Raw genomic sequence first — 23,622 nt, forward strand, 5'->3', positions numbered from 1 at the left:
AAACAGAGTCTCTTTTTTCAAGTTGTTGAGTTTTTCTTTTTAACCAAAAGCACCACTGACCAATTTACCTCTAATATTTCAAGTTAGTCCGCCCTGTTGATTTATTTCAGAAGAATAAAAAAAGAAAAAAGAAATTGTACAACCATGTTACTGCACTTTATTTTATTGTTTAGCTTTTGTACTTGGGTAAGTCAACTTTCTTATTCAAAATTGTACAGAAATTGTTTAGGAACAAAATTATCTAAAAATCAGCAAGTCTGATCTAGGCCAATTCCTGACTTTACTGGGAGATCTGCCTGAGTAAGGAGCACAGGACATGGCCTTTTCTTGGAAGGAATCTCATTTTCTCCAGCATATAGTTCACCAAGGAATCCCATTTCAGTTACTCTACACAGTTGCTCTTAGGATCATTATGAAAGTTAGCCAGTATGAAGCTCACGGATCCTCTTAAATAACCTCTCTAATGAACCACACAAATTCACACCAACAGTGAAGGCAGACTAACAGTGTATATCTTTTGTACCCAAAAAAAAAAAAAAAATCCACAATAAAAATAGCACTTGTATCCAGATTTGTATTTGATCAATCACTTGTAGAATATTCCGATTGCACCACACAGTACAGGTAAGGGCAAGTATATCAGTGTCTTGGGTTGGTTTTTAGCTCCTAACACTTGAAATGATTAAGAAAACTGCAGAAACACTATACATATTGCACTTTTCTGGTAAGCTGGGCTACTAGGTTTCGTGGTAAAAACATCCAAGTACATCTACTGAGTAAAGGAGCATTTCTCTAATCCAAAAGGGAACTGAGTTGCTTTCCTGCAGTTTTAATTGAAACAACACTCTTTGTGGACTCTTCTAGGTTTGATTCTGAAGAATTCCTGTTTTACCTGTTAAGTATCCACAGTTATTTTTTTTTAAAAAAAAGTAATGAATAGATTTAAGAGACAGTGCACTATCTTCCTTCAGTCACAAACAAAATGAAGACAACACAGGTCATCAATATAGTTATACTTAGGCTTCAGCTTACTGTTGCTTTTTTTAAAAAAAAGTTCACTTTGATGGCAAGCTACAACTTCCTCAAAGCAAACAAAACCCGTTTGTTTTGAGGGGATAGTGTTAATCGTCTGCAGCTTGGTTTATGTTTGATTCCTTACACTGAGAAGTCTTAGCATGTTTGCTCCAGCTTCAGGGAAAATGATGCAGTTTTAAAGAAAAAGCTTTCAAAATGCTTGACAGAAACAAGCTATTTATTCTTCAAGTTCTTTGTCAAAGATGTTAACTAAAATCTTCTGTCCATTCCATGAACACAGGAAAGATCCCCAGATGTCTTGATCCAAAGTGGTCCGTAGAGAAATTCTTTGGAATGTCCTAGGATTGGCTGTAACTAGAGTTCTGGCTACCATTTGGACCCTGTTCTCCTTCACTGTTTGGAGGAAAAAAATCCATACATCATTGAACAGGTGTATAACATTACATGTCATTTTAACAAAACAAGAAAAATATGATGTTCTGAAAGTAGTAAGTGCCTTGACGAAAAATACTTCAACATGCACGCAAGTAAATTAAGAAATTCTGTGCAGTTTCATTAAAACACAAATGTTATTCTGTACATGTATAAAGAGCTTCAGTGTATTTGAATAAAAAGTAATTTCAATATATCTGCCAAGCTACCGGCATCACGTTCTAGGGGCATTAATGCCCTTTCTGAAACTACAGATCCAGGTTCTCACTCAAGCTGGCTGTTTATAATAGAAAGATCTGCACTGTAAAAGAAACCCAAATATTGCACTTAAAGTAACTGTTTACTTCTCTACTCAGGCTTAAGATAGGATCCCAGTTTTCCTGCATGAAAGGCATATTAACCGACAGAGGTACCATACCTGTTTGGAGGTGGTTTTGGTTTAGGCATTTTACTAAGAATAGTAGCCATCTCTTTCCTTTCATCAAAGTTCTTCCACTGCTCGTACAGCTTCAAAATAACCCTGATTATTTCTAAAATCTAAGTAGTACAAAAAAAAAAAAAGTATATAATATGCATATATTAAGGTCAGATGCAGCATTGATTTATCATAGTCGGTTTAAGTGTGCAATTACCTAAGCATGCCTTGAACTAAATTAGGAAGTAGAATTTTGACCTTAGAGTCAGTTCACATTTAATCTGGCTTGGCAATCAACCACTTCTATAATTAGTTTTTTGATGTAATCATGAACATAAGGCTGAACCAAAAACTTGTCCATCCTATTCAGAACTGGATAGCCCACAGAGAGCTGAAGAAAGAGACCAAACCAAATAATGCCCTAAGTGAGAGACACCTGGCAGCATAGCAAAGAAAGTCCTTCAGTTGTAGATAGGACTCGCAGACTAAGGACAGAAGTAGAGCTGGAAGAGAATATGTCCAACTTCACCTCTCAAGAGTGATGGCAATGTATAGGGATATGCAGGAAATATGGGGCCTATAATGAAAAAAGAGCAGCAAAACTCAGATTGCTCAGCATACTCAAGGCAGGAGCAACACATAATCTCCACTGCAAAAGCCTTTAAGAACTAGTAAATGAAGCAGCAAGTCTGGCAGAAAGTGTACTTATTAAATCTATCAGGCAAAAGCTGTAAATATTATGACTGGGACGCTGTAGCTCTAGCTCCTCTCCTTGAGGAGAGCACAGGTCCAGACACACAAAGGCCTTCAGCATCATCTGAAAGGCACGCAAAATTTGAAGTATTTTTTCAAGATGTGGGAAGCAAGGGCAGAAGAACAGAGAGTAGGACAACTCGGATTCCCTGCAGGGAGATCATGCCAGGGCTACCCAAAATCCTCTTTGATAGAACTGCTATTCTACACAAGAGAGAGCCAGGGAGTCTCATCCCTTTGGACTTCACTATCTACAAAGTTTACAGTCAAAACAAGCAGACTGAGCAATCCCCTGAGCAGCAGGATTGGACTAGATGATCTCTAGAGGTCCCTTCCAACCTCAACCATTCTGTGATCCTGTGCAACTGCCGTCAGTCTCTTTCCCCCTGCGGTGGTAAAGAATGCTCCGTGCTCCTAAACATCGCACGCATATAAGCCGGAACGGAGCCTGGCATGCAGGCAACATGCTCAAAGGTGAATCAGAAAACTTATGTTTATGTTGGCAGTTTTGAATTAAAAAAAAAAAAACAGCACTTACGGACAAAAGATGCATAGGATATTGTTTTTATATTTCCAGCTGAAAAAAAAAATGGCCACAACAGAAAGATTTGGCAATGGTTTAATCTTGCCTTTCAGAGCAGAGTGGTAACTGACTGCGCTGGCACCTTTTCCCCCTCACCTCAGAGACCCCTGCAAGTTCAACAGTGTCCACCATGAAATCACTAAATGGAGTTCAAACAGATACCACAGACATGTAACATGGTAATCCTGCCACAGAGAGAAGCATTTCTGCTCTGTGCAGACCAAGCTGGGGGAGAAGAAAAAAAAGCAAGTACCTTTTCCATGTCAACAGACAGCTCAGCAAACCACTGCCTTGCATCCTTCTGCTGGACAACACAGGCCACGTGTAGGCAAGCTGCAAAGACACCTCGATATGAGCGCTGACCAGAGATGCTCTCTTGAGACACTTTGAATACCAGAGAAATTCAACCTGCTGCTACTTACCTAGAGCTATCATGAAAGGAGGGTACAGCAGACAAAGATCAGTTCTGTATGTGTCATTCACTATTCTCCTGTGCAAAAAGAGCATGTAAGTACATCCCTGTTCACCTTTAGTCTGCACAACTTCAAAAACTGGTGACAGTTCATAAACATTTTGTGAACTTCCCAACCAGCAGAAACAACAGAGTTCCAAGGGCAACATTAGCACAGTTGAGATCTCTATTCTTGCCTAAAATTTCCTATAGCTTTTAATTATTTTTCTTGTTGTCAGAGTGCAATTTTGAAATACTTCATATAGCATCATAAAGGTCATTCTATAGAGGGTGTCAACATACACCATAAAAAAAAAAGAGAAAAAACCCTGAGAAGCAAAATTTGTTGGACAAACGAATTTTACTGTCCATCTGTACTTGAGAAACCATTCAAGTATTTAAAAGTTCTGCTAACCCAGCTAAACAAACGAAAAGTAGATACTGTTTTGGGGGGAGGTAGGTTGTTTGTTTTTGGTTTTTCTTTCCCCTATTACTCTCAGTCACTATTCAGCAGCACAGAAAACTGTGCTATAAAGATAAACATTTCAAGCCACAGACAAATACCTGCACAAGTTCATTAGGGCACTCTCTGTATTCTAATAAGTATAAGTTTGCTTTTACTTAAACACTTCTGAAGCCTAATTGTTAAACACTTGCTTTCCTGCTCAGAAGAGACACTACTATTAATCTCATCTTCATTACCATGCAAGAGGTAGCAGCATGTCTTCTTGGCCCATATCTTGCACATACTGGAGCAAAGGTCTATAGGGATGATATACTATCAAACAGCAGTCCTAGGAAGGATGTCAACAGGATAAAAGTCAGCTCACAATGCAGAGCATGTTGTCAGTTCACATTAAAAACAATTGAAAAAATCAGCAACTGATTTTTTAAGCAGCATTACGACACCTAGCTCTGCTCTAATGAGGGCAGTGCTCTCTGCAGAATACCACGCCAGAGCATGGTTGCCAGTCTGTCCCTGGCCCTTCCCGTAGGGACACGGAGCCACATCTGCAGCACACTGAACCCTCATTTGCTTACAAACCCGTAATTCCCACTTGGAAATACAAAATACTGCCAGAAAACAGTCTGTCACTAAATACCATACATGGAAGGCATGCCAAAAGAATTGACACTGGCTTGGAAAGGAAGGGGGAAAAAAAAGGGGAAAATAAAAAAGGAAAAAAACCACAAATGTCTCCACTGCTCTGAAATCCTGGCCCAGGTTGCTGTGTACAACAAGGAACAACCCTCTCACTGAAAACAGCCAACTGTATGGATACAATAAGGGGAAGGCTACCTTATTTTACATATGCTAGTCACTGAAGTGAAACATAGTTAAAGAAAATACACTTTTTAACTCATTTTCCCAGGACAGTATAATCTCCAAAGGGTAAGTTGCTCTTAATTAAGTTACTTGAAATAAAACTCTGAAATACACAGCACAAAAGCTGCTGTCATGTGTAGCAAGGGTATCAAAGACCAAATATAAATAGAGCACCTAAAAGGGGGTTGTAAAAACTTTAAGTACAAACAAAAATTAGGGGCCAAACTCCCCACCATTTCTCACCACCCCATAATCCTTCCTCAGTGGCTGCCTCTGTCACCAGACTCTTCCCTATTTTTTTCTCCCTTTTTATGCATTTTAGCAGGACCCCCTGGTGCAGTCAGCTTGGTACCTAATACACCCACATCCAACCAACATGCAGAAACTAGGTACAACTTCATCTAAATTGCTAGAGTCCTGGGCATGCTGCATATTTGCAGCTTCTCCAGAAAACACAGCAAGAGACTGTGACCCTCACAAAAAACAGTGGCTTCTTTCTTTACAAATTCTTGGAAAGAAAAGCATCATGCTGTGCCCCCTTCATAGAGCAGCCCAGTAGTTACAGCACTCTCAGAAAGCAGGAGGCTCTAAATTCACTTTCTTTCTCGGAGGATCCAAACCCACGTTCCCTTTGTAGAAGGCTGCTTTAGTTACCAGGTTATCTACTAGTCTGGAGACCCTATCCATGCCCTCCAGAGAAGCTGGAGGAGCATTCAGCAGGATGACCACTCCAGGCTCCTGCCTGGCATTCACCTGGCCGTTCTGCGAAGCAAGCGGGCACGCCGACATCCCAGGCCATGTCTCAGGACCTCTATGCAAGCACCTCTTGTATAAGAAGCAGACAAAGCCCTACAGAGGGCACTTAGCTTCCCCCTTCCCAGCAGGGCCCTAAGGAGAGGAACACGAGGCCACAGGCCCCCCGATCCTGCAACCTGCGTTTGCTCCGTGGAGAGGCCTCAGCTCCGACACAGGGCTGGGAATTCCCCGACTCAGTCCAGACAACAGCGCGGTGAGGAGGGCGCCTACCGCTCACTGGGACTTGGAGGGACAGCGTTCCAAAATCACAAAGTCAAAACAGTCTTAATGTAGGAAAAGTAAATGAAAGCATCAGTTAAAAAATATACAAAAATAAACACCTACCATTAATTCTAAGAGATAGAATTCACATTCTAGTATCTGCAAAGAAATAAGAATATAATTAAGGAGTAGCATGCTTCAGACAGCAGAAAGAATTAACTGACATTCAGTTTAACATCACAAATACACAGGATTTATTCTTCAGCACCTACATTTCAAACAGTTCTGGATGGAACTTCATATACAGCTACAAAACACACCAAAACCCAGGACTGTTACCAGCCCTCGCCTTACTACACTACAACTTAACTCTAGTCATAATAAAAATGTGTTTAAGTGTTTTGAACCAAAGTTGCTAATTTCAATGCTTGGCAACAAGGAAATTGTTCCCAGTTTATCAACAGTAGCAAAAGAGAAGTCCTTTTGTAGCAACAGAGCCTCTTCAGCACACTACTAACAGGCCAAAAGGCCTTTTAATGTCCTCTCAGCTTTAATTTCACATGAATCATTATGCAGCAATTAGAACAGCACTCCTCCGTCAAGATAGTGCCTGATGTATCAGCAATATCCAGGAAAGGACTGGACTGACTTTGCCTTACTAAGCTACAGAAAGTAATACTCTAAAATATGCTTCCGCCTATAGCAGAAATATTACCTGTAAAATAGCAATTTAGTTTTACTGCAAGAACTTAAGCATTCTGTAATCTGGTATATCATCTGACTTTCTAGATTAGCTGAAAAGCAAAATCACAAAGAAAGAAATCTCATGGTCAGGCTAAAAAATAATGACATGCACTTAACTTTCAAACTACTACAGCTTAATTCAAAACTGGTTTTAAAGAAAAAAAAATGTACAAAATTTCTTAATGCTGTGACTGGGAATGCCTTGGAAATGCTGGGAAATCTCTAAATTTGATATAAGGACCTTAGAAAGATAATTTCTGTAGAAGGCATGAGATAGTACAGTCCAAAATAAAACTGTTCTCCTCAAGCCAACTGTTCCAGAATGCAAGGCTGGAACCTTCCCAGGCACAGGGGTTATTCATCTTCCCTGAAGCAATGTACTTGTAAATAGAGACATTTTTAAAGGCTGTATCTCTTTTTATCACCATAACGTATAAAATTGCTATTTCGGTCACTCATTGTTGAATTTCTCTTTACAGAACTCCTTTCAACAATTTCATGGAAAGGAAGTTATATAATTTTATTACTTTCCACAGATAAATTTCCCAACAATCTATCTTAAGTGAATCATGCAAACTTGCTCTGCCAGTAAGAAAATATTTATTTCACAGAATTTAACAACAACAAAAAAAAAGCTAGCACTTCCACTGTCAGAGCAGTATGCTTTTTGACATATTTGCCCCTAAATAGGCACGTATGTTTCTATTCCTATAGGCAAATAAGTTAAAAACAGTCAGAATAAGTTCAGACATACAATCTATTGCTAACAAGTGTTTGCCTTTTAATTTATTTGATCTAGATATATTTTTTGAACGGCATACTTACATGATTCATCCTATAAGGAAACTCCTTCGGAAAGGCATAAGAAAACCTAGTTTTCACTACAATAAAGAAAAATCAGCATGTTAAAAATATTTAACTAATGAAATTACTTCTCTTTCCTGTTATTTTGTCTGTACAGAACCATTTAAATCCACTTGGCAGAGCACAGTTGCTTGCAGCACATAAAATATTTGTGTTAGAAAGAGAAAAGTTAGGTCTGGTGCATAAGATTGGAGATCCTGAAAGGCGAAAAAAGGAAGACATCTGAAATTCAAACAGCTACAGGGCTTTCAGTCCAACACTTGTCTGTTGCTTTGGACACCATTAAATATTCTAGTTAACTATTAGCCGCATGGACATCTAATTTCCTACAAGCAGCATTTGGGCAGCTACCTGCACACTCATTTGTCTCCAAGTCTAGTGGATCGCATCAGAATCTGTCCCAAGTTTTCACGTGGGACTTCTTTTTTGGACAGAATTTTCATTCAGAATCGTTCATCTAACATTCATTCAGAATACGCAAAAAACAGACTCAAATTCAAAACCACAAGTCAATTCACCACATTCAGATCTTTGGAGCGTGTTTATCTCCTTGAGTTTTCCCATATTAAGGCATCTCTTTGGCGTAGGATTTAATTTAATAAGCTGTTACCTCCAAGAGAACATGCAAGTGTACAGTGCCTGAGGTTCCCAGCTTTTCACGATCCCCGATTTAGTACTTAATTCTCCTTGTGCCTTTTATAAGCAGAATTGGCAACTGGGGTTTAAGAAGATACTAAATGGCACAGCTAGAGTCCTCCAATATTAGGATGCTAAGTAAAGAAATTATAACGAAGATACCCTTGAGAACATGGGTCTGAGATATCTCGAAGTTTAAAAAATACTTTAAAATCTGCTTAAATCTCTGTCCTCCAAGGAAAGCAGGTAACATTTAACAATTTGTAAGTGGACAGTACTCCATGTATTAATGCCAGGCAGTAAATTATGAATCGATTCCACCTCTAGACTATCCGCATGCGATTTGTTTTGACGAGGCAGACAGCGCCAGTCCTCTGGACTAAAGATTTCAACATTTAGACCTTAAAGGAATTTTTCATCTATAATAAACTTTACTGGAAATTTTGCCTTAGGACAAAACCAGATAAGTCTTTTGAACTGACTAGTACCATGCTCATCTTCCCCTTTGACAGTTTCCTTTTATTTTTCTCACCTCATAGTTTTTTTTCTTTTCCATCGAGGCCTCCAAAAAATGGGTAGATGCTAAAGAAGCAACTTTGGTAATGGAAGACCACGTAGAATAAAGGCTCTATAGCACCAGGAGGAAGCATCTTGCCCTCACTTCCACAATATGGAGCACTCATCACAGCAGATGAGGATTCTAGGTCTGAAGGAAGCCCTGTGGGCAAAGGCCTCTGTGGGAGCCTGAGACCCGGGACTTTCAGGAAGAGCAGAGCTCAACTGTAAGAGTCTAAGTGAAATCAGCTGCTCCTGGTGTAGCAAGATCCATCTCCCTCTTTCATAGAGGCATCAAAGCTGCCGCACAGACCTGTGCTTTGAGATGCTCCCTCTGTAAAAATAGCAACTCTGCTGCTAAATGCAGCACTGGTCTTGGTCAGGCTGGCACTGGAGATGCCTTTCAGTTCCTGGTGGCGGAATTGTCGTAAGGCCAGCGCTGTGGAGTGATCCACTCGCCGCATATGGAGGCTACAGATGCAGCCAGGCACCTGTCCCCTCGACCTCTACAAGGGATTCTGGAAGCACTGACCTACATTTTAAAGAGTGCAGGGAGGAACTGCCTACTGACAGCAGCTGGACCTTCTCGGTCAAATTATAGCGTTCAGCTAAGGAAGCCACCATTCCACGGGCCCTGCTGGATGAGCTGCAAGTTACAGGAACTGGGAAATGTAAGGCAGATGGGAAAGACAAAGAATGAGAGAACTATGATGTGATTCAACTGCATTCTAACTTTATTTGTGAAGAACACATAAGTTAAAAATATATATTTAGAAATATTGTGCACAAAGATTGATTTTCAGATGGAAGGAAAAAAAAGGATTAAAAAAATAGGAGATACAAAGCCTACCAAAAACTCTGAAGATGGATTCCATTTCCATGAAAATAGACCTGCTCTAAAATAGAATAGAATTCTAGATGTTCAATTCTACCTTTGAGCAGTTCAGAGATCAATTTACTACTTAAAATTCTTTCTAAACAAAAAAAGTTTAATTTTAGAATTTTTAATCACGTTTAGTGTAAGCTCCTACCATGCTCACATAAACCTAAAGAAGCACTCTTCTGCTTTAAATACGGAAACAGAAGTTATTTATGCTACCTGGCTTAAATTACTACTTAATAGTTAATGTGCAAAAAAAAAAAATCCATTCAGAACCTGATAAAAAGCTATTTTTTGATCTCCCTGTACCAAGATACCCAAATCTTGCACAACAAAATTTGCTAATACTTACATACAGAAGTAGCAGCAGAAATCAACCTTGTATTTGAAACAACACCAAATTCCTGAAGAAAAAGAATGGTAAATGAGCTGAACTATGTGCAATATCATTTATTCACACAGTTACACTATTAAGATATAAAAAACAAACAAGTTTATTTTTTAACAAGGACTTTTTATGCAATTTTTTCCCACCCTTCTTTTTCTTTCAAGTAAATAAACTAAGTGATTAGAGTTTAATGGATTTTTTTTATCTATTAGTTACTTAGTTGTTTGAATTATAAAAAACAGAAAACATTAAAATGTGCCAAAGACACAATACCTGAAGTTCAGTTGGCTCAGCCTATACATAGAACAGACAGAGGACTTCAAGAAGGTAAGTTTTAAGCCACTTGGAGAGAAAACTGTGTTTAGAAACTTGTCATTAACTATTGTTTTTTCCCTCTATGCTTGCATAAAGCTTTAGCCTCTCTGCTGAGGCAGCGAGCAAGCCAAAAACAGGCTAGGTAAAATATATAAAAAAAGCAATTTCAGAGAAGTTCACAGCAGGAATGTTACTGCTACAAATGACCTCCACATCTACAGAAGCCTTAGTGTAAGAAAGGCTGCACTGGCTCCTAGTACTTGTGCTATTACACATGGTAAATCTGTAAACCCGTGGCTGCCCTTTCCCAGCAAGCCTCATTAACAGCCTGGTAGGAAATATTCCCCACTATGTTCTGTCTCCTTCTCCCTTCCTCTTTTCCCAACACTGTCGGGTGCTGCAGTATTTGCACAGCCCACAGCATGGCCTGGCTGCACTACCTGCTTCTATCCCCCAGCAGGTATTTGGGATCCTCCCGTGCCACTCACTGGAGCTGACGTATCCCAAACGTGCTAACCTGATATCCTCTCATCCGCAGGCGCTTCTGCCACAGACAGAAACCTCGTTCCACTGCGGAGGACTAAGAGCAGCGCCCAGACGGTGCCCCAGGCACAGCGGCCTCTGAAGGTGGAGGGCCTGGGCCCTGCTCACCGCTACCCCTCAGGGACCAGCTCCTCGTTAGCAGCTGCCAACGCCAGCACAGGAGCCCCAGCCTGCTTCTTACTGCAGGGAACCAAGTGTGGCAAACCCTGAGATCCCTCGCTACGCCAAAGGGGAGAAGAAAACTAGGAATAAAAGTTGGAAGTTAAGTTTGAGCAAACATACATAAGGAGAAACACACCAGAAATGAGATACTTGAACAAAAACTACACAAATTAATATGTTATATATGCAAACACTGCATTGCAGTGAAACAGCCATTTTAAATATTTTTCCAACTTTCAGAGGCCCTTCAGGATTCGTACTTTAGAGAAAACTGTGAAAGATCAAATACTAAGCAACATATCTGAAGGCCTTTGCTGCCTCCTTTTTTAAATTACTATAGAAGTCCATGGAAAGAGGTTTCAACCCCCAAAGCATGAAGAACAACAAAAATTTAAGAAGGCCTAAATGTTTTCTCTCTCTCTCATACACCACAAAAATTTACATTAGAAAATTGTAATACTTCATACCTCTACTTTGGATGCCAAAAACACACACGTAGGAGCCATTAATACTGGATCTATACTTTTTAGGGAATATCTGAAATGTTATAACAAAATTATAATGTGTTGTTTCATACACGCAGAACGATTAATCTATTAAGAGCACCACACTTCCTCTTGAAAAAGCAAAGCTTAAGTTAACTTTATCAGCATAAAAGCTTTACACCATCCAAAAAACCCCAAAAATGTCTTTTGTTTGTTTCTTTTTTAACACAAAAATGCATTTTAAAAGGGCTATCAAAGTGTGCCTGGCAAATGTTTTATTCTCGTACCATCATAGTAAACAGTCCTACCTGGCATAGAATCTCTTGAAGTAGACTGTTGCAGTGGCAATAACTTGTTGTCTTAATTTAAGATGTTCACCTAAAGCCTGGATAACTTGAGAAAAACGAACAAAAGCTTGAGTTGAGTTTTTGAAGACAATTTGATATCAAACAGCACAGGATCCCAACAGGCGGGCGCTGCTCGGGGCGCTGCGGAGCAGCCGGCGCTCCCGTTCCTCCCCGCGGGCCGGGAGCAGGAACGGGGCAGCTCGGGGTCTCCCCTGAAGAGGGGAAGGGATGGGAAGGGAAAGGGGCTTCACTGCACACACAGCGAGCCCGTCAACGAGCGGGGACACGAGGCCCAGAGGGTTGAGCTCGGGTAGCTCCTGCCTGCTGCAGCCAAACGCAAACAGTCCAACGTGAAGTCGGGGGCTTCTCGGCGCCAGGCAAAGTGGATGTTTCCTCCAAACGACTGCAACTGCCAACACAAGCCCAGCCCCTGAACCCGGCAGGGGAGCAGGTGTTGAAGAAGTGACATATTTAGTCCGGGGAGAGGGGGCGGGAGACCTGAGGGCACCGTCAGCTGCTCCACCAAAGGGCTCCTGCGCCGCTTGGCCGGGAAGTCACCCCGGTGTCATCTGCGCAGGTAGCTCCTGTTGGGCCTCCCAGGCAAGGGAAAGGTGCCAGGCAAATGAGATGCACCACGCGGGGACCGAGAGCAGGGCAGGACACAGGGAACGATGGAGTGAAACATAAGATTGTTACTTGTTTGTATTTGTTTTTGGTTTTTTCCCCCTGTACTGCCTCATGGCTGCTATTCTGGCTCCATTTGATTCCTTCTTTTTTTCCCCCTCCCTCTGCACAAATATCTAAAAAGCTGATTTAATGATACATTTTTGAAATGTACAGCAAGATCAGGGCAGTGAGCACTGCTGGAAAAAGCAAACAGTTCTGTAATCAGTCATTGCTAAGTCTCTATGCAAAGATTATTAGGGTGCACTTTTCTCCCCAGGCTACTCTCCACCATCTCTTGGGAACAGACAAAGTACCACCTGCTGCTGCTGCTGCTTTCAATGACACCTCAGCATAAAAAAGAGCAAAATATCAAGAGTCTACGTGGCTGGAAAAGGGATGAAATGTTGGGGTGGTGGGGGGGATTTTTTTTTTTTTTTTTTTAAATCCCCAGAGGAAAAAATGATTTGTCCCCAGGTTTACTCAAAGCAACTTGAAATCCCTTTCTGGGCCGCACGGCTCTTCTCCCGGGAAGGAAGGGCGGGCGCCAGGGGGAGACCAGGGTGCCAGTGACCCCAGGGCGACCAGCAGCCCTGCCACACAGGGCGCTGCGTCAGCACGATCCCTGTACAAATACTTAAACACTTCTCTGGGAATCTTGGGAAGCTTAAAAGGATCTTTCCCTTGGATTTGACCACGGGGCTATGATGCTGTCTTACTGTTAAGGCATCACAAAAATCCAAGCGTTAAGCCAAACAAAATTGCCCAAATAGGTTTCTCACTCCCACGGGATTTTCAGGAACGATTAGGCCATCTGCTGTCAGACAGCAAACGAATGGGATTTAGGGGGAAAAATGGACAGGAGCCTGGAGAGACCTAATGAAATGGAAGTTCGTACATGCTGAGGAAAAAAAATCCAATACTTGTAATTAATTTTTGAAGAATTTTAAAATAAACTGTTGGATTATATTTATAAAAATAGATTCAGGATTTTTTTTTTAGCAAACAACATTGCTTTAAATTCAAATATTTTCAGAAGTCTGTAACACAAATTCTATAGCCTATACATGAAACCAAAAAGGGAAATCAATTAATCTGCTTTTCAGTCAAAATCTCTATTAAAAACTGCAATCTAAAGAGAAGAGTCAACATGAGTTTCCTTCTTGAACTACCTCAGATGATAATTCTCCTTCTCTAGAGTTTTAACAGCATAAGCAGTTGTATATAGTCAAACAACCCGCTGGTGAGCTAAAGCAACCCCTTTCAGAGGAGACAATTTTCTACTGAAAAGTAACATAAAATATCACTTCAGAAGTATCAACATCCCACGTTTTCTTTTGGCGCAACTAGGCTAAGGAGTTTTGTTTTATCAACTGAAACAATAAATTTCTGCTTGCTTAATTTTCTGGCATTATAAAAAAGATACCCCAGGCCTATAAGCAGTGATTGGATCTGCAGCAGACTTGATTACAAAAGAAGAGTTAAGCCAAGCGAGAGGCTGGCAAAAGTATTTTCCTGTTATAATCCCAGCACCAACGTAAGATCTTGCAGGGGGCCCTCGGAAAAACCACTTAGCTTTTCTGCCTCAGCTGAGTTTGACCAGTTAGACACCTCCTTCCCACCCCGTCCCCCCGCCACACACACACACACACACACATATATAAAGTATTCTATACTTTAAAAGATTGCCATGGAGAAATATTGAAATAACTGTCTGCCAACAAATTTCTACTTGGCATTTTTTCCCCCTAGAACTATTGCTAGGAATATTAGGATACTAAGAATACATATATTTTTTAAAATGCTGGATAATCTAGAGTCTGTTTCCCTCCCATGCTGCCTCTCACGCAGTCGAGCAGCTTCCAGGCTGTTCAGTCTCGGGCTGCTGCACGGCCAGAGAAGCCCCCAACTCTCTTGGGGAACCAGCCGCTGGTGGCTCTGCTGGTCCCATTAAAAGCACTGGGCAACCCAGGAGCCACCCAGCACTGAGTTAATTAATTAACACGGAATTAACTGCTCATGAGGACACAGGCTGAGGGGCAGGTTTCAAAGAGTGTAACGGAGCACAACTGTTTGCACAAGCTTGCACAACAGCTTTGCTCTTTACTGCCTCTTCACGGAGTTGCCAGAGCTGAGAGAGGCGGTAGTTACTACAGTCAAGAGTCACCAAAACCACCTGAAAAACAGCCCGCCAAAAACCGCTACTACCCAGCACCCAGGCTCCAATCTGCTAGTTTCTAGTGGCTTCCTCTCCTTCTGTGCTTTTTTTTCCTAATATTCCCTTATAAATAAATAAAATAATAATCATCATCATCATCATCATTGTCGTTATCATCTACTATTTGCCCTCTCAAAGATTAGGAACACAATCTGATTCATCTATAAATTATCCTAAAAAAACGTATTAAAGCAACCAACCTGAATGACAACGTTATTGACACTCCAGCTTCTTGTTAAAATACATTAGGAAAATGGATGTAACACGCTACTGAAAACGCTGCATGCTCTAAGGAACTCACGTCTAAAATTCATGTCTAGTCACGGCAAATACAACACAGACTACATGGCTGAGCTGAGAATAAATAAAAGAGTTTTACCATTAGTAAAAAATATCTGCAGTTTCCAATATTCTTCCTCAGTAAGGAATTTCAAGTCTTTCTGGCGCTCCTTCAGCAGATCTTGCTTATCCAAAATCCATTGCAAGCTGCAAGGAGGGAGCACAGTTTCAGTCACTCTCTAGGCGCCTCCAGCCGAGCTCTGCTCTAGGAGCGGCCCAGGGACTACAGCTCAGGCCCAGCGGCTCGCGTCCTTCCCAAGCCAACATCCACCGGGATTCTCCCAGCTTGGAGCTCCGGGGAGCCCCTCGCACCGCCCCCCACACCCGCCGCGGGGGGAACGGCCCCCGTTTCCGCGGCGCTGGGACCGGGCCCGGCGGGGGGGGGCCCGGGGCAGCACGGGGCCGGGCAGCGCCGCCCGGGCCCGTTCCCGGCCTCGGGCCCGTTCCCGGCCTCGGCCCCGGCCCAACCGCGGCCCCGGCCCGGCGGGACGGACAAAGGCGGCCAGCGCCGCCGCGGCACCCACTAGTGCGAGCTCTGCCAGAAGTTGCCGGCCATGAGGAGCGGAGCGGGGCGGGGGCGCCCAGGGCCCCGCCGCCGCCACGAGCCCCGGCCTGGCCCGGCCCGCCGCGCCCGCCGCCGCCGCCGCCGCCGCCGCGCCGGCAGCAGGAAGGAGGCGCCGCCGCCTCCCCGCCGGCCGGCAACACGCGCCACAGGCAACGCGTTCCCCCCGCGCGCGCGTTCCGCCCGAGCCGCGCGCGCGCCCCGGCCATGCCTTGTGGAATTCGACCGCATGGCGGGAAAAAGTCCTGTCCGGGGTGGAAGGGGCGTCCGCCGCATAAAGTTACGTGCCCCGTGTGGTTTTGTTTTCTTCACAGAGGTTTAGCTCCCAGCCGTCTGTTCAAGTCACTGCCACAAGCAGGCCCCTTGCTTTCCCCCAGCGCTGCTCTGAGGTGCGTGTTGTGTACATATGTACATACATACGTATGTATACATATACATATACATATACATATACATATACATATACATATACATATACATATACATATACATATACATATATGTATGTGGTATACACGTGCCCTCAAAACAGCTCCGTGCGGCTCCATCCTCTCCTTAACAACCTGTGTGGCCCACAGGGAAGTACCTGTCCCTGCTCTGTCCATAGGGAAGTTGGGGAGCGGGTTGGCATCACCGACACGTTGGGGGTCCTGTTGGGATCTACTGGTACCTGCTGGAGTGATGTGGGAAAGGGGAAATGGGGGATTCATCTCCCTGAGACTGCCCTTTGTCCTTGACAAAGCTCTTGGTCTTTATTTTGACGTGTAGCTCAGCGCTGCTGAATGCAAGTCACTGCAAAGGGAGCAATACCTCCTGGAAATGCTTTTTTAGAAATATTTAAAAAATATAAAAAAGAAAGAAAAAAAAACAGAAAAAAAAAACCAGAAGAAAGAGAAAGAAAGGGAAAGAAAAAGAAAGAGAAGAAAAGAGAAGAAAAGAGAAGAAAAGAGAAGAAAAGAGAAGAAAGAAAGAAAGAAAGAAAGAAAGAAAGAAAGAAAGAAAGAAAGAAAGAAAGAAAGAAAGAAAGAAAGAAAGAAAGAAAGAAAGAAAGAAAGNAGAAAGAAAGAAAGAAAGAAAGAAAGAAAGAAAGAAAGAAAGAAAGAAAGAAAGAAAGAAAGAAAGAAAGAAAGAAAGAAAGAAAGAAAGAAAGAGGGAGGGAGGGAGGGAGGGAGGAAGGAAGGAAGGAACTTTGCAAAGCACTTTGCAGCATGGTGCGCTTCCAATGTTTAACTCTGTTCTTCTCTGCTCCTCATTTCGGAGGTGTCTGCAGATGAGGGTGACAAAGTTTTTCCAGGCAAGCAGCTCCTGGAGTGCCTTACTTGGCCTTGCTTTGTTTTCCCACAAGCTTAGAGGGTCCCTGGGAAGGGCAACAGGGTTGGGGTTGTCACTGAAAGTGGGAATAAACCTCTTAACACAGATGTAGTATTAAGAAGCCGGCATTCACTTTACTGCAGCACGAGGGATAGCTCCTCCTATCGTGCATCCCCTTAGTTGTGTTTACCAAAGCTTTCATTACTCTGCTATCTACATATGCATTAAAATCTTGGAATGAGCATACATATTCATTCTATTTCCTGGAGCTAATTGCAACGTACTCCATCTTCACGCACATGCACCCTCTGTCCCTTCAGTGGTCCCTGGGGGTCTTTCAAGAGCCCTCGTGTTTTTCTCTTTGGGGTCCTTTTGCTGAACTCTGGTGTCTCACTTCCATATGTGGTCTCATTTTGGCTGAGGGAGTCCTGTTTTGTCCCCATTGCCCAGTTTCTGCTGGTTCCTATCTTCATCTTCGCATGGTGTTTGCTGTTTTGTCCCTGCTCTCTCATGACGATGTACTAGCAGCACCTGCCGTTTTGTCCGCACTCTCATGACGTGCCAGCAACAGCAACAAAAATTATGTCCTTGCTCATGATGTACCATCAACAGCAGCAAAAATTATGTCCTTGGGTGCATTCTCTGAGGCTTCTCATAATAATGCTACTTATTTCACTTGCGTTGCCTCCACTGCATCTACATTTCCCCTTATCTTACCATTTCCTGCAGTTCAGGGCTCTGCTCTGTGCTAGAGTTTTCCACCTCCATTGGAGAGATGCTCTAGGCAGATATCTACAATTGTACAGGAGATCCAGGCCTAAATCCTTGGCTTTCTTTTCTTGTTATTTATCATGAAGATAAATGAACCCATGCCCCCAACTTTCTGAATGGGATCTGAGCTGTGCTTTGCTGTACGCTCTTGGGAAGGCAGCATCAGACCGGGCGCTGTGGGTCCTGGTGCCTGCACAACAGCGTGGATAGGGAACTGCCCTGAGGATAAGGCTGTAAGCGGGAGGGTGGGCACTGCTCCGTTCCTTCAAGCAGCGCTGCCGCTGGAGGAGGGATCCATGATCTTTGCAGTGAGACCAGTAAAAACAAGCAAACAAACAGACAAACAGACAAACAGACAAACAGACAAACAGAAAAAGTGCCTGTTTCTAAAGGCTGAAGGCAACATAGGTGAATACTATGAGAACCAACAGGATACACACTTGCCCAGGGACTCATTATATAAGACTAGCATGACTTGTGCTGTTGCAGTCCGAATATCTATATTTCCATCATACCTTTCCTGAAAGCCTGCTCGAAATTTGGGGATGGTGGGGGAATGTAAGGAAAGGGATATTCAACACTGTTTTGCAAGTGGTTTGGGGCATTTTTAGAGTAGTGACATGACTCAAGGCAAGGTCGTGGGACACTGGGAGTGCAGTTTGTGCTGTATATTGGCTCAGAGTGTGAAGTGTGTAGAAAGGAAAGTTTGAAACTTGGTCAGCGAGGGCAGCCAAAGATCCCTAGCTAAATGAAATGGTTAAGCAGAGGAGACCAGCTCCATGTGCAGAAAAGCTGCCGGAGGACTATTGAAATAGCTTAGTTTACTAGTAGCTTTGATGTTAGTTCTCAATGAACCTAGGAATGAAGTCAGAGGCATCAAAGCTGTTGAACACCTCAGAAGCTTCACAGACGGCAGACGGGGCTAACCAGTCCTGTACACAAACTCAGCATTACCTGGCAATAAAGCTCACAGGGCTGATTGTTATATTGCTTACTTTAAAAAAAAATGCTCATTGCTTTTATATTCTATATTACTCTGTACAGGTCCCATTGCCAGGGGCACTGTTGCCACACTGCAGAGCAGTGACTGGCACTGGACTAAGATGGGGCCAGGCTGTGGAGGCAGCGACCGGGAGGCCCCTTGAGGCCCTGGCACGTGGGAGCTGGTGCATGGCCGGCAGTGCAGATGCAGGGGAAGTGCCCTCTGCTCTTCTCTTCACAAGATGCAATATTTCACCCTCACGTGCTTTTGCTAGAGTGGTTTTCCAGCTCAGTATGTCAGTGATTCTGCACTTTGCTGCCTCAGCTAATCAGAGTTGCTCCTGCTTTGCTGATTAGTCAAAGACGTGAAAGAAAAGATTGGAATCCCTGCCCATCCCATACCTGCTATTGCAAAATCAGCAGTCTCAGTTGTCCCTGATGTAGATTATTGCAAAGTAGAATCTAGATCCAATATTTTGGAGGGGAATTTTTTCCTTTCCTTCCCAGTATAGAGACACATATGCACACACACATCCTTACACATGAATCAAACCTGCCTCAATCTTACCCAGCAGTGGGCACTTATCTGTGCTGGATCCTCATTGTGAGGCCTGGATGTGCATCGGCGGGAGCTGTGGCACCGTGGGGCAGGAGGGCAGCCGGCAGCCTTCCTGGGAGAGCAGCATCCTCGTGGCCTCCCTCTCCCAGGAGCCTCGGGCCTCTCCCAGTGCCCAGGACACCCGGCAGCGCCACTCTGGCGCAGCGGGAGCAGGAAGCGCGTGGGGCGGCACCTCGGCCTATCCGCAGCTAAGACCGAGCTTAGCGCCGGTGGCTGTTGCGACACGTGAGCACCCGCAGGCTGCTTTTGCTTGCGTTTTGTTTGTTTGTTTCTCAGAACAAATCAAAGCTGGTTTAAGTTTGCCCCTGGAAGGCTGTGTGTGAGAAGGAAGGGCAGCCCCCTTTCTCCTTAGGGATCCTGCTCACAGGGGCCCAACTCTCTGCAGCTCCGTCCACCCCTTCAGACACTTCCCTCAGCCCCATCTGCCTGGGCTGGGAGCCCAGCTTCAAGAGCCGCAAGGAGAGACCCCCATGAGGCAGCCGAGAAAGCCACCGCCAGGGATCATGGAAAAGGCTCCATTCAGTGGAATTCAGCATAGGAGTTTTGTACATAGTCAGTGAGCAAATCATTGAAATATATGTACAAAAAAATGAAGTTCCTTTCTGGATATCTCTTAGAATGTGCTTTAAATGGATCTATATATTTGTATGCATACTCTCTCTCTCTATATATATAGGGCATTATAGGCACAGGTAGGCTTAGAGATGTATAGGAGTATATATATATATATATACATACACACATATAAATGGATATATATACATGTGGGGGAACCTGAATGCTGTCTGGATATTCTCACGAGAGTGAGTCCCTGTGAATGTCCCTGTCTGTCCCTGCAGCCTAGGGGAGCCCTTTGTTTGGGCCATGCCCAGGGACCAGCGGCAGCTGGGGCTGGAAATGGCAACCCAGGAATTCCAGAGCACCGGGAGCACCGGAAGCATGCGGTGGTTGTCCTGAGACTGACAGAGTGTCCCCAAAAGGCCTTTCAGAGCTGGCCCCACAGGACCCTACAGGGAGATGTTGCTGATGGGGTAGCCAAGACACTCATGATGCTGAGGAGCAGTGGAAAGGGAAGATGCTTGGGAAAAGTTAGAGGCAGGGGTGTTTGCACATCCTGGGCTTTGCAACGAAACACTAATGTCTTGGCATGCCAGGGAGAGACAAGTTCTGAGTCCTGAAGCAGCAATTCAGGGACTGAGGGAAAGGGAAGTATTCCCTGCCCGTATTTCCTTTGCATCTGACGCAGGACTTGGGGAAAGGGAAAAAGTCGATGCAAAGTGGGAGTTAAATTCTGCGGGCTTTCTGTATATAGCCCTCTGGCCTGGCATTTTCTGCAGGAAAACCATCCAGGCCAGCAGAAGTGCAGAGCATGCAGAGATTCCAGGGACAAGGTCCTTTTCCCGCTGTCCTTTTCCCGGGATGCTGTCCCGGACAGGGGCAGCGCGAGGTGTGGGCAGGGCTACAATTCCCCCCTCCCATCGCTCTGCAGCCTCTCCCTTCCAGGAGCAGCGGATCCACATTATCCACCGCATCCTCTCGCTGCCTTCCTGTCAAGGGAGGATTTCATGGAGCAGACGTGCAGCCCTGCCGCCCGGGCCCCTGCTCAGCCCTGGACCTGGCTGCTGCTCTGAGGGACGTGCCGATGGATGCGGGATGAGGGAATCGCAGCCAAGAACCTGCAGGTGAAATTCTCCTTCGTCGTATTTGTAGGCGAAATCATCTGTCAGCTCCTGCTGATCTTTTCCCTCTCTGCCCCCCTAATAAAGCCTGTCAGAAGCATATTGAATACACTCACTAGCCCACGCTAGACATGAATATACACAGGAAGGCTGGGTAGGTTCTTCTCTTTCTTTACAAGATAAATGCTTCTCCCAATCCACATGTTTTGAATAACATTAACATGATTGAAGGATGATGCACGTTCTGTTGTTTTCCATAGCTTTTCTGCTGTGATTCCCAATGCAGCATTTCTTCTCTTAGTTGCACACAGGAATTAGTTGCCAGAGCTCTCGTGTTTTTATACATGCTTACATATTCATCCAGCAACAGAAAGCAGTGCGGATCTTCTCGCTGACCTGACAATCAGCATTCGTGATGGCTCTCTTCTATTTAATTCCCCCGAGGGAGATAAGTGAGTGGTACAAAACCAGATTTCTTTAGTCGAGCGTCCGCGGAACATGCCGCGAATGTGAGACATTTCAAGGAAGCAATGGGAAACTGCAAAAGAAGTGTAAGTGGAATTGAAAACCCCTTCCAGCCTATGCCGTGTCACTTCTAATGGGAGCCTTTGTTATGATTTCACTACATTAGGTAACATGACAGATGTCTGATATTTTTCCCAATAATGGTAGTCTTTTGGGCTATATTTTGCAAGGAGGGAGGTGTGGTGGAGGAGTGGTGACTCTGGATGTGACCCCATGTCAAACTGGGAGTGAGTATCCACAGATAATGCTTACACACATGAAGGAAAAACCCAGTGGATCATTAATGCACATCTCTGAACATAAGGATGCTGTTTTTCTTGATTGACAATTTTAGGGCAGATGACTTATAGTGGAGTGTTTTTATTTATTTATTTGTTGAGAACCGCCCCCCCCCCCTCCCCACTCCACACACATACACACATCAAAAATAAATAAAAGGAAAAGAGAAAAAAAGAGGGGGGACAAAGACAATTGCAAAAGCATCTATGTGATATCGTTTATAAATAGCATTCAGTATCATTAATGAGGCTAGGAAAAAGCTTTGAGATCATTACGGCTGGGTTTACAACACGAGGCAGACAGATATTAAAGCCAGTGGATTTATTGTTCGAGCTCCTTGGCCAGGGTAGTTAAATCTGCTATTTTAGAAAGCCGCTCTCAGCCACCTCCTTCCAAGCTGCATTTAAAATAATTAGGAAAAAAAAAAAAAAAACAAGCAGACTCGCCAGCATTCCCGCATTCCCGCGGAGGAGCCAATTATTGGAGAGGGGTTTTTCATTTCTGGGTCACAAACACTCGGGCATTTAACCCCACCTCCTCTCACGAAGACAAGCGCAGCAGAAGCATATGCGGGATGGAGGATCAAATCAGTGTCCTCTTGAGCCGATTTTTCCCCTTATTTCCTTTTTATTTTTTTTTTATGCTTATTATTATTATCTATTCATTTATTTCTCTTTTCAGTGCTCTGGCCAGCTCGAAGCTCCGGATTTAAACTGTCCTTGAGCGCTGGGGGCAGTTTCGGTCCCGGAGCCGTCCGCGGCTCTTGGTTCCGATCGTTCATTGCGGGGGGCGGGGGGCGGTGGGTACATCCCGATATGTCCCGTTACGGAGGATTGCCCCCCTGGAAAGGTCAAGTTTCCAACGTGAAACCCAGGTTTCCGTGTAAAGGTATTCGGCGGACTATTTCCCCCCTCCCTCTCCCCCCCCTCCCCGCCACTAAATAAGCGAATAAATGAATAACTGAATAAGAATTCCCAGAACTGATCGGCTTTGGCTTCCTCTTCCCCTCTCCTCAGTGCCGGGCAAAGCGGATCTGCCCCAAGCTCTATGTTTTGTTTGCCACTCTCCAGACCCTTCAGGAGAAGATGCCGTGAGGGGGGATGAGAGCGGAACCCGCACATCCCGCCTTCCCGGGGCCGGGATCTCCTCGCAGGGACCTTCCCCGGCTTCCTCGACGCTCCGCCAGGTTTTCAATCCGTTTCCCCTGAAAGCAGCTGGGACAGAACCTGGATACGGACGGGGCTCAGCCCTCCCCGCCGCCCGCATCCGCAGACCTCTTATGTGGCTTTTATTAAACGGAGTAAAAAATACGAGCATCCCTTCCTTCCTCGGCTTTCTTCGCAGAGGAGTTTTCAAGCCCTGGGTGCCCTGACAGAGGGGAAGCGGATTTGCGGCTCCCGGCCCGGGAAGAGCCCGACCCAAGGAGACCCCCCCGGCCGGGACAGGTCCCCGCAGTCCCCGCAGTCCCCGCGAGGAAGGAGCGCGAAGAAGGGGAGCGAATGGGCTAGATGCGTCTCGAGCAGGTCGCGCTCGAGAGGAAGGCTTTTCTTGCCCGATCCTGACTTATTCCCATCTCTTTAAAAGAAAAAAAAAAAAAAAGGAAAAAAGGAGAGAGAGCATGAAAGAGAATAAAAGAGAGAGAGTAAAAAAAGAGAGAAAGAAAGAGAAGGAAAGGAAAACAGAGAGGAAAAGAGAGAGGAAAAGAGAGAGAAAAGAGAGAGGAAAAGAAAGGAAAAGAGAGAG

At 44.3% G+C, this 23,622-nt stretch overlaps 1 protein-coding gene across 2 annotated transcripts; it reads right to left on the minus strand.

The window, feature by feature from the left end:
• Nucleotide 1: 1 nt before the first annotated feature.
• On the minus strand, nt 2–15,747 carry CCNC (cyclin C). Of its 2 annotated transcripts, XM_026038325.1 has the most exons (12): nt 15,677–15,747; nt 15,193–15,299; nt 11,894–11,978; nt 11,568–11,637; nt 10,045–10,096; nt 7,583–7,638; nt 6,137–6,172; nt 4,372–4,463; nt 3,641–3,708; nt 3,472–3,551; nt 1,886–2,004; nt 2–1,428 (listed from the first exon to the last, which is right to left on the minus strand). In XM_026038325.1, the coding sequence occupies exons 1-12, from the start codon at nt 15,706–15,708 to the stop codon at nt 1,374–1,376; spliced, it is 852 nt and encodes a 283-aa protein (XP_025894110.1). In that variant the 5' UTR covers nt 15,709–15,747; the 3' UTR covers nt 2–1,373. The 2 variants fall into 2 exon arrangements, with proteins under 2 accessions (XP_025894110.1, XP_025894111.1); XM_026038326.1 differs by lacking the exons at nt 11,894–11,978; nt 15,677–15,747 and having other exon boundaries at nt 15,193–15,245.
• Between the last annotated feature and the right edge of the window lie 7,875 nt (nt 15,748–23,622).

This window comes from Nothoprocta perdicaria, unplaced genomic scaffold (genome assembly GCF_003342845.1).
Source record: "Nothoprocta perdicaria isolate Ctin4 unplaced genomic scaffold, notPer1 scaffold_207, whole genome shotgun sequence".
In the NCBI taxonomy this organism is placed as follows: Eukaryota; Metazoa; Chordata; class Aves; order Tinamiformes; family Tinamidae; genus Nothoprocta; species Nothoprocta perdicaria.

Bases quoted from the DNA above. Each gene is read 5' to 3' on its own strand.
- CCNC (XM_026038325.1), bottom strand. From the start codon at position 15,708: ATGGCCGGCAACTTCTGGCAGAGCTCGCACTA. The intron at 10,097-11,567 runs GTATGAAGTATT...CTTTTTCTTCAG, and splicing joins TTTTGGCATCCAAAGTAGAG to GAATTTGGTGTTGTTTCAAA. The intron at 2,005-3,471 runs GTACTTGCTTTT...TGTACTACTTAG, and splicing joins TGTCTGTTGACATGGAAAAG to ATTTTAGAAATAATCAGGGT.